The sequence below is a fragment of the Buceros rhinoceros genome, unplaced genomic scaffold (assembly GCF_000710305.1).
Source record: "Buceros rhinoceros silvestris isolate BGI_N320 unplaced genomic scaffold, ASM71030v1 scaffold2243, whole genome shotgun sequence".
NCBI classification, from domain to species: Eukaryota; Metazoa; Chordata; class Aves; order Bucerotiformes; family Bucerotidae; genus Buceros; species Buceros rhinoceros.
Window position 1 is genome coordinate 41,203 of NW_010402825.1, and position 11,244 is coordinate 52,446.

The 11,244-nt window shown below is 45.0% G+C and overlaps 1 protein-coding gene across 1 annotated transcript in view; it reads right to left on the reverse strand.

The window, feature by feature from the left end:
- The window catches only part of NDST2 (N-deacetylase/N-sulfotransferase (heparan glucosaminyl) 2), a 23,985-nt gene extending 13,014 nt beyond the window's left edge, over nt 1-10,971 (reverse strand). Inside the window, exons 1-5 of the mRNA XM_010132751.1 lie at nt 9,731-10,971; nt 3,316-3,403; nt 2,973-3,127; nt 1,298-1,483; nt 784-912 (exon numbers count right to left, since the gene is read on the reverse strand). Of these exons, the coding sequence (XP_010131053.1) occupies nt 784-912; nt 1,298-1,483; nt 2,973-3,127; nt 3,316-3,403; nt 9,731-10,723 (1,551 nt within the window). The 5' untranslated portion in view covers nt 10,724-10,971. The remainder of the gene's footprint in view (nt 1-783; nt 913-1,297; nt 1,484-2,972; nt 3,128-3,315; nt 3,404-9,730) is intronic.
- Between the last annotated feature and the right edge of the window lie 273 nt (nt 10,972-11,244).

The window sequence follows — 11,244 nt, forward strand, 5'->3', positions numbered from 1 at the left end:
GAGGGCTACAAAGCTTCATCTCCTAATTCTATCCATTCAGAATTTTCTAAAAATGACAGCTATTTTTTTGTGTCTCTTGGCACCTAGTACATCTTCCGAGCTTCAATGGGAAGTGAGAAACTCATGTGATTTGCCATCCATGGCTAGGAACTGGGAAGGGACTGCAGGGTGTTGAAGGCACTACATTAGTTGTGGCTTGACGGAACTGTCAGGTATTGAAAAGGAAAAAGAAACAACTGCATTACACCCTACTGCCCAAAAATGTCTTAGGGTGACAGCTACATCACAAAAAAAAAAAAAAAAAAGCCCACAGAAATTGAAGCATATACATATTCAAACAAGGGTAGAACACTTCATAACGAAATCTCAGAGAAAGCAAAACTCATCAGTGAGCCGGGGAGGAGCCAACAAGCAGCAGAAGTGTGTGGAACAGGAGCCAAGGCACATCTCACTTCTAATTCATGAAGACACAGCAGCCTAGGTAACACCCACTCTACCTACCCTGGGCCATGCTCAGCACGTCACCATGGCTCGTTTCTATCTGTGGAGCGTTGCACTTGTCAACACAGTACCAGCGCTTCCTTGGCAGCGTGTAAAGCAAAGCTGCATTAACTGACAAGTACTTCCTTAGTCCTCGTTTTTACATCTCCCTAGCATCACACCGGAGACACCCACACCGTGATGAGTGGTTATACTGAAGCTCCCGTAACCTTTAGTCCTTTCCCACATCAGTCACACAAACTGAGACACCCGTCAACCAATTCCCCTTTCAGATGAGCTTACTGGATTCAGGAGCACTGTCAGGAAGAGTTCACCACCACGAATGCTCTTGTCCAACTCCTTTGAGCCACCGGGATATTCATTATAGAAGATAGTGTGAGTAAAAAGACCACAGGTCTGTCGAGGCAGAACCTGGCAATATCAGAGAAAAGTAGAGTTAGGTAAGAGGCAAACACTGCAGAATCAACACATGAATGTGTCAAAGTGGCACTCTAGATCAGTAAGAAGAGTATGGGACATAACAGACATAGGTTCAGAGGACTCTTTCAACATTCCTCCCAACCATTTACTCACTGCAGTGCAAACAAGTCAGGGGGATCTCAATGTAGTCTTGTGTTTGGTTTTGTTCTCTGGTCAGTCCTGACCTCTGAAACTGGCCTGAGCCGAGTTTTTTTCTCTTTGCTTGACAATGATTTTGGAAACACTGGTGATATTACGATTAATGTCTTTGATTCAGGTCCCCAGGAAACTGTCCCTTGGGCAGGAAAGTGGGTTCTGCCTGTACAGCTGTTCTCACCATGATTCCATTATGGATGAATCCACGCCGGTACCGGGCAGGCCGTAGGTGGGGGTATTCCTCTGTGCTTGTTACTTGGATGCTCCAGACAGATTTCCATGCCTCATAGAGTTGTGTGTGGACAGGATAGACGCCAGAATGATGAGGGGCTACAGCATAGCCCAAGTCTGTGGGAATCCCATGCTCCTGGAAGCAGAATATGCAGCTTGATCATTCAGTATTTAACTAACAATACCCTTAACAAGGATCATATTTAGCATCAGGCTTCGAGTTGGAGCAAGGTGACAGAGTAACATGGAAACTCTCAGGACTGGAAACCTGAAATACTGCCTGTGCCTCTTGTTTTATTCATCTGTAGAAATATAAGGGTGATTCTATATCAACAAAGACATCCAGCACTGGTAACGGCTGCTGTAAGAATGGTCTTGTAGCTGGCCTGTAGCTTAAATCAGACTAATTCACAAGCTTCAGGTCAGGTTCCTTGGTTACTACAAACTAATCAATACTGTTAAGTGACACATCTCACTCCAGCAATGCCCAGACCTGAGTCACTAGAGGAGGAAAACAAAATTTCCTTAACTGATATAGCAGGAAAGGAAGATTACGACTGGGATCTTTCTTGTTTCTAGCAATGCAAAGAAAAAGCAGACATGAAGCAAAAGACTGTTGAGGGTAAAGATATGGGGCCTAGAGCTATACTAAAATGACAGGAAATTGCTGGGTTTCATGGGGTTTAATTCCACTGGTAACAATACGAATGCATTTTGGTAATAGTATGAATGATGACAGCTCTGCCCTGGTGGTGTACAATAAAACCAGAGTCCCTAAACGAAGCAGCAACCTTCTCCTTCCCACTGCTAGCCTGCTTTACATTAAATACGTGTAATTGTGTTCTGTGTTTTGTCCCTCTTTGCAAGACTGCACTGTTATTTAACCAGGAAAAGAAGAAGAAGCCTAAATTGTTTCTGTAACGCTGCAACTGTGCTCTGAATTCAAGATCACTCCTAATCTGTGTGTGTCATGGGAACACAAAACGGCAGCCTGCTATTCCCAAGGGGATTACCATCCAAAGAGCCAAACTAAAGGTGAAGAGGACATTTCTTTTCAGAGAAACACGTACACTATATTCAATTCTGAGCTGTTAGCATCAAACAGACATTGTTCAATCAGTGCAGGATGCTCAAGGCTTCTCCTCCTCTGCCAAAACCCAGGGAATTTCCCCCGGACTTCCTAGATAAATAACTTCCTTCAGCATTGTCTGGGCAGTCCAAAAATAGGGCTGTTAACACACGTGGCCTTACATACTACCCACCAGGTGACTTCCTTACAGAACCACAGAGAATAAGGATGGAAAAGGAAATTCTTTCTCACTGCCACAGTGTGTAAATTAATCAGATTTGGACGGTAATGCTAAAAATTCACACCTCAGCAAACAAGAACCTTGGGATTTGCACCCTGGAACGTAGTGGAGCTGCCTGGGACCATACAGGTGCCAGGAAACATTTCCACTTCGCACAAGCAGGCACAAGAATGGTGTTTCTTGCCTGAAGACAATAGGAGCCACACTGCAATTTAAACTTTGAAAACTGCCTTGCTCAAATGCAGCTGAGTTACTAGACCAAAATTTGGGTTCAGTGGAGTCTCAACGACTGAACCAGACTGCAATGTTCCTTACCACAGCAAACTGTTTGTTGAGCTTCATCTGCTCAGCCAGCACAGTTACATTGTGGAAAAGATGAGGCTGCATGTGACTCCACATGTGAGGGAACCACCAGAACTCTTTCCTGTGTTTGAGCAGCATATCATCCCCTTCATCTTCCTCGTCTGTACCTACAGAGAGCAGAAAAGGAAGTGCAAAAACAAAAGGCAGAAGAGGGGCTCAATGTTTCAAAGCAGGAGCTAGTACCCTGCAACACCGAGTCATTCCAACAGAGAATCATGCTCATTCTAACATGTTACACACACACGAACATGGGGGCTGTACAGAGGCAACGCAACAAAGGGTGCCAGGGGCTTACCTGTATGGTAGAATTTTCCTGAGAAGCCCAGGTTGAAAGTGAAATTTGGGACTAAAGTTCTCAGCTTATTCTGGGTGCTCAGTAAAGCCTGTTTGAATGAAAGGAAGAGAGATGTTAATATTCCACTGCTCTGTAACGTTTCTCTGTGCTCTACTGGTGCCCAGCTCAGTCTGAAGAGGTATCTGAAGAGGATGGGGCTAAGGCATTGTTGCCTGTGTATACAAGTGTTCCACATATAGAGTCTTTAATTCAAGTAGTCCTGCTGTACTAGATGATGTCACTTTAAAACCACAGTCAGATGATGGTCTCCAACCTGAAGGACCCAGAATATCTGTGCTAAGGCAAAGGGACAATAAATCTCGCAAGCTCAGATCCCTTCCTCTTTCCAGGTTCAACTTCAGCACTCCCTTCCTCTCCCACGTTGCTGGGACTTTGCTATTGAACCTCTGCCCTTTCTATGAGCCTACGTGTTAATGAAAAGAAGGATGGGTCAGCACATGATGCACAGTCGAAGAAGTCGTAAGTAATACTGCAAAGAGTAACTAAGTGATCCAAAGGGAGCAGGCTTGTATTTAGAGAGGAAAGATGGATTCACAGAACTACTCATGCAAACAGCCCTGCCACAGCAGAGAGGTATCATACCCTGGCTTTGTCCCTGCTGAAAGTGCCAAAACTCTTTTGTAGCAGGAAAAGTTCCTGGATTCTGGAAAGAAAATGTGAGAGAGCTGACATTCATAGTCATCACATCTCCTACAGGTTCTCTCTTGCTTACCTGAGTCTGCTTTAAATCTCCAAAGTAAATGCCAAAAATCCCAAGGTCCAGCAGTGTACAAAGTATGACAGCAGATGACAGTCTTGACAGAACCATCCCCGCCCCGCCCCCCGCCCCGCCCTGAGTCTCAGTATGACACAGACTAATTCCAGTCAAATTTCTTCTGCTAGAAAACAATAAAAAGAGAGAAGCCCTGAGATGCATGCTCTGCTGCTACCTGCATGCTTCAGGGAACCTGTCACTGGTGGAGCTCTCTGTGGGAGAAGTTTTCAATCAGTGAGGGACCTGGCAGGTGTTGGCAGGTGACAGAGATGGTCCTTGCCCAGGCAGTTATTCAGATTTTAATAGCTTTTTTAAGAAAGCAATGGATCAGTGGCTGCTGTAGGTGGACAAGCAACTTGGCACATAATACAGGGGAAAGCATACAGACTTTTCAGACTGTGCAGCTAAGATGGGCAGATCTTTCTGCATCTTTCCCCAGTCCCAAGGAGCACAAGAGAGCACTACAACAGTGCTTTCCCATGGCTCACACTCCATAGGCATCGTTTAGGCACACTGCTCCCTGGGTGGTGAAAGGGCATTCACGGATGTAGACTCTCATTCAGCAGAGGGACCAGCCATGCCACCTACCACTTAAGGATATCCTGACAAATCACTACTCTTACTAATACTTCAAAACAGTGTTGACCAAATACTGATCATTACATTAATTTTAAAATGATGACTTCTGTAATTTACTTCTAACACCCATCCACTGAAAATGTATCTCAGAGCCAAGAAGCTGAGCGGTTTTATTCCCAAGGCAGGCAGCCCATGACCTCTCTCACACAGCAAGGTGCTAAGATCAGACAGATTATTTCTGCAGTGCTGCAGACACTCTCAATGTGCTCCCTGAGGGGATCAAGCTTTCAGGCTTTTCCCTAGAGGCACACTTAATTGCCTATTCTTCCTTCCCACAGTCACATGACAGTGACATCAAATGCAGCCTGGGACAAATTTCAAAGATCTCAGCTCCTCCATGGCCACAAGCCTATCGTATCTTTACCCCAGTCCCCAACCAAGAGTAATATTTTGGGAAATGTGTGGCCCAGGACATCTCTGGAACCTATCACAAACACAGGCAGTGCTTTTAAAAAGCGACATGCCAGCAGCACTGATGGGTGAAGCCTCCTTTGCTGCACAAGATCAGGCACAGGCAACAGGAGGTCAAGTTCCCCTGATGGAATCCCATAAGACACAGGGACTCATCCCAGACAGCAGTGAGCACTAAGAGCTGTGCATCTCTCTACAGAGAAGTACCTGTCTGCCCACCTGGATGACAATACCACATCAGACTTGGGACCAGCACCTTGAACACATTGTTCAGTGTCTCAAGGCAGGAAAGCATCACTTTCTTTTCTTGCCTCCAGAGCCATCCCAAGCCTCACCACTTCCTCCTGCTGCCAGGAAAGGCAAAAAGGCACATACAGCTCCTCAAGCTCAGTAGGAAGGTGGAGCAAGTAAAGACAGTGGCTAAGAGGCTTAGCATTCCTCTGCACAGAGGGAGATTTAAAGCCTGGCTGGGGTTACCATGACAACACATCTGTCTGATGATAAATCCCCAAAAGCCCTGCTCCAGCAGGCAGCAATCCTTTGTGTCCGGGAAGGGACGAGGGAAGAACCCTGGGGGCCTCGGGAATTCTGAGGCTATGGAGCCCTATGAAGTCCTGCTTTCTTGGCGGGTTTATTGCTAATCATACGCCATCCTTCTGCTGATGCTGGGTCCTTTTCACAGCCACAGCCACACCCATAAGGAGGCACAGCATAGATTTGCAGGAATGAGAAATGTCTTTTCGGTGTAGAGGATAAAAAAGACTACCGTGCCAAGTAAAATATTTGGAAATTTGTTGCAACAAATTATGCACTCATTGTTCCCCAGTATGCTGCTTCACAGAGGTCTGTGAGCTGTAGAAACAATGCAGATGTAGGAACGGGCCTGAAAGAGGGCACTTCTCTCTGCTCTGACACCTCTGCGCTCTGTTTCTCTTTTGTAGAGCTGGATCTTACAGGTGACTCAGGTAGCATTTCATTTATATCCATAATGTGCTCTGAGATTCTTAAATAAAAGGCAGTCAAGAAAGGTGGAGTAGGCTATCCATTACAACACAAAACAGCTTGCCAGCTGCAAACAGTTCTTCAAGTGCATATTTAAGAAATTTAGTTGTTCACGTGCTATTGGACAGAGGGCTACCATTTTAGCTATCCTCCACCTCTAAAAAGCAGTATTTCTTCCCCGAGAAAACTGCCCCTTCAGTCCCTCCAAGTATTTCTGTTTCATATTTTCTAAGTATCTTTCATTCCAAAAATCGTTCCAAGATGCAGCCAAGCCCACTAGCTAGCCAAAACGCCCCTTCCCCAGAGAAGCTCCCTGCTGGCAGCTCAGCAAGGCTCAGCCCAGGAAGGAACAGATGGGGTCTCCAAGAGATTCCCAGCACTGGCCACCAGAACTCCTAAGCCACATCAAGGCCAAACCTGCTTCACGCTTGTCACAGTCTATCAGAGAACATCCTCTGCATGACCTGTATTTCTGGAGGCCTTTAATAGTTAATTGGAGCAGCCATGCTGCAGGCTTCAATGGCAGACATTTACATTCCAATGCACATTTCTGGACACAATGCAAAAAAGGACTAAGCTTCAGTCACTTTAAAAAGCCTTTTTTATAATCTTAAATGATGACAAATGTTTGTTTCTATGCAAATGTTAGGAAGAAAGAATTTTAAATTGTTCCTTTTGTTGCAACACATTTTTAAAACATCTATATAAACTCACGGATGGATCTGCAGAGAGTCACTACAAGCTCTTGATGCCATTCAGTGAAATTCAAGAACTCTCCCAACAGGGTTAAACTTCTAGGAGCAAGGAAGAAATCAGGGGAAGCCACAGTGCTCTGACTTGGGTTTTGCTGGCCAGTTCCATGGAGGTTTGGTAAATTCCGAGGACTATGATTTTGGAAGAGAATGAATGTGGAATAATTGAGAAGGGAAGAGATTCTCTAAGATTTTGTTTTGTTAATTATGTGCAGCTCAAATCTCTGTTAAACTCTACAAAGGAAAAACATTTTCCTTGTGCAATTTACAACTGTTTCTCTTCAATGGAGGACTGCAAGCTCCTGCTGCAGCCCTTCAGCAGAAACAGGAATCCAAGATTATAATCTTTAAAGTAAAAGCAAGCACGATTCCTTTTTTTCTTGTTCAAGAAGAAAGCTCTTCAGCTGTCCTTTAAGCATCACAAATAAAAACATTTCTCCTCTCACAAAGGACATCTACTATAGGCACACATTTGATCAAATTACATTCCCACTTCGACCGGGAAGCTCTGGACCGGCATGCGGCCAACAGGCTCACTGGGACAGCAGAGTCAATTTTATACCTTCACAGAGCATCCAATCTTCAAACTGCTACCCCAACCACTGTAATCTAAGCTTTAGGATAAAGAGCTGTGTGTTGAGATAACAGCCCTGAAACAGAGCTTTCATATAAAAGGCCAAAGAAAATGCCAGCTGTTCTGTCACTATTATATCCCCCCCTCTCCCCACGGCAAGAGGCTATCAACAAATCCATGTAGTTATTTCTCGCTTTTAAAAAATAAAAATTCATTAACCTCTCGTGGCTCTGCAATCACAGAGCTTCTTTTAAATGGATAAATCTGGGGTTTATCTGCTTTGCCTGAGATTCTCTGTTTACTGATCACAGATTATTCCTCCATTTCACCCCGTTAAAACCCAAACAAAGCATCTTTTGGAATTATCTTGTCTGGGTTTGTTTTTAACATCACTAGAGCAGCATTTGTTTCCAAGAGCTTTGGCCACCTATCTCCTATTTTCTCACATGGGCCTGTAACCTGTACAAACACCACAGATGTGAGAACCTTTGCCAGTTTGATCAGAGAGTGCAGGGCCTGCTTTGGATCAAGGTAAGATCGTAATCCTTCAAAAATAAATCTGTCAGAGCATTTCGGCACCTCAAAACAAAGGGACACTGCAGTGAAATGAAGAAAATGTTTGCATTTTCCTTAAATAAGTGTTATATAAAACTGTTACATTTTCCTGTACCTGTTTCCTTAGAGAGTGGCTCTAAAGAATTTTTAAAGAATGAAGCAAGTAAAATAAATAATGGCACGCAATTAGAGCTGCTTCAGGCATGCAGCTTCAAGTGATTTGAAAAGATAAAGCTAGTTCCAAACAGAATGCAAAGGTTTCCTTTTCCCGAAGCTAAGCTTGGGATCAGAAGCACAAGTTAATATCTCAAAGACCTGAAAAAACGAAATGAGGTATGTCTTGCAGGGATGCATGAAACATGTAGAAAAGGTGGTAAGGCTCCTAGTGAGGTGGAAGAGTGCTTCTGGGAACAGGTAACAGTTCAGTTCAGATAAGGGGACATGCATGTACAACATTATTTTGTTTTATACCCTTGCCTCAAATGATTCTTGGAGAGATTACAGGGTAATTCACTTCGAAGTTGTTTCAGAAATGTGCTAAGGCAGCTGCTGTCATAGTCTTATTGTCACCATGCCTGGTACCCAGGGAACTCCTTCCAGGACCTATCTAATGGCAACTGCTGAAGGAAAATCCAGAGTGAACGGCCTGGAGCCTCATACCTCTGAAAACAACCTCAGCACACTTGGAGAAACAGGCAATGCTCCCGCCTCAATGGCTGCAAACCAGAACTGATGGGGAAGATACAAAGGCAAGTCCTTGGGTCCATGAGGCAGCATATGTGGACGTATCACAGACTTGGGAGAGCACTTTATCACATACTTTCAAGGACACAGAGAATTTGAAGGGGCACTTAGTTTCTTAGCTTCTTCCTACTTGTCTTCTCTTCTCCACAAAAATCTCTCTCTCTGTGCCTCTCCCACATCTTTTCCTAATAAACTACTGTATTACTCAAGGAACTGCCAAGGAAAGCAAACCACAAAGATGGCATTTCTCTTTCCCAACCACGAGGCCACAGAGAATCTGATTCTCAGGAAGGCTTGGTTTGAGCAAGTTTCCCTGGTGAATTTTTGGGTATTCCCTTCCCAGGGATGCCGGTTGCTAGTTGGGGATATGAGGAGGGTGTAAAGAAGGGTGAGAGAAAAACCTTTCTTTTCTCAGTTTAGTTATGTCCTGAAAAGCTAGATGACTACAGCATTTTACACCGCATGGACTGGCCCCCAGTTTTGCAACATAATATATACGGTTTATACATATCATAATAAATAATATAATAAATACAGGTTTTCTATTCTATTCTATCACAACTTGCCTTTTCCTTTTGAAAGGTAGAGTTTACAGCTACAAACAGATTGACAGAGGAAATTTGCATATGCTTGTTTTCTGTATTAGCGAGGAGGCTGGATAGACCACCACAGGCATCCCCCTCTTACATTCAAGAGAGGCCAGCTACAGGTCCCAGAATGAAAAATGCTCCATTTAAATACGCAAAACTGTGGAGACCGTCACATACAGTGCTTCAGCATCTTCACAGCCTAGTTCTCTGTTTAAGATCAGAACAATTGCAGCAATCAAGTCCTTCACTCAAATTAAATGCAACCTTGACTTTTCTGGCATACCACATACACTAGAAATTTGTCTGGGGCCTGTAGTTATTCTGGGGGTTTTACCTCTACATCAGACACTTTCATGCGCGTGCCCTCTTTTCCCACAAATATATCATCAATGTCGACGAGGATATAGCGATCAAGCGTGAGACAGAGGCGCTTGCCAGTCAAGTAGGCAATGGCATCCACGAAAATGAGTTTGTGCAGCCAAAAATTGAGGTTATTGCCGAAGAGAACCCGCTGGATCCCATCATGTAGACCCAGGTCTTGCACCACCGTGGCATGCAATGCTTTGTGGGTGGCCAGGTGAGGAATGGACTCTGAGGACTTTGTGCTGGCCAACAGCACCGGCTCATAGGTGCTGTGGTTTGACTGGAAGACAGTCCAGTCATCACCAGGCAGGGGACCCTGCTCCACCTCATTAGCTCGGGTGACGTAGAGCAGCGGAGCACTAGGGTTGATGTGATAGTCCCGCAGCCCCAGGTTGGAATGTAGGAAAAGGGGGAAACCCTTGAGCTGTGCACTGAGCAGGCTGTTCTCGTTGGCTTTGAAAAAGCCTATAATCCCCACTCCATACTCTACACAGTATTTGTCCAGCAGCTCTCGGTTCCAAGCATCTAGGTTCACATATTTAAGGATGTTTTCATAGATAATAAGAGCATAGCGTCCTCTATCCTTGTCTGTCAGAGTGGGCATATCCCCTTTGCCAGGGGCAATCTCTGTCCTGTATTTAAACCGGCTAGATTCCAGGATGGCTACTATTTCCTGCCCCAGCTGTGAGTAAATGCTTTCCACAAAGACTAGCACCACAGGATCTGTGCGTGACGTGTCCACAGATTTTGTGAGCCTCCACCTGGCTTGCGGTGGGATCAAGATGCGGTGCTGGTTGCTGCAGTCACTGAAGGGCAGGGGTGGTGGCTCCTTGATTTTGGGACTGTTAGTGACGTAGTAAGCCAGGATGCACATGGAGATCAGGCTGAAGGCAATGAGCAGCAGGATCAATCTGTGGAGCTCCAGCTGTCGCACGTGCCGCACTACTTTCCACAACTGAATCATGGTGAGGCGGGCTGCCCACCCCCCCCTCACAATCTGCACCCACGTTGCTCTTGAAATCTCCAGTGCCGCCGTGGCAGTACCCAGCAACAGCTCACAAAAAAGAAAGAGCAGCTGCAGAGTGAGACAAAGCTAAAGCAAAGAGCTACACAGCTAGACTCCCAGGGATGTGCCATTTATCTCAAGTAACCATGGCCCTCAATTCCCATCGCTTTTTTGTGTGCTTCCTCCTGTTCCTCTCCTCTCACTCAGGAAAGTCTTTTGGAGGAGTGAGGTTTCCTGAATCTTGTCTCCAGCATCAAATCAGTCTGTTATCCTGTGCACAAACAGTTTCAGCTCAGCCTTCCCAGGTGTCCTGTTTCTCATTTAGCTGTTTCGCATTCACATGATGGCATCTTCTTTTTACATCCTGCAATTTAAAAAGAAAAAGTCAATTCTCAGTATGGATGCATGGTATTTAACAGGTTGGAGATGAAATGGCAGGATCAGCAGGTGCTAGGTGGGCAGCATCACTCGCCTGTCAG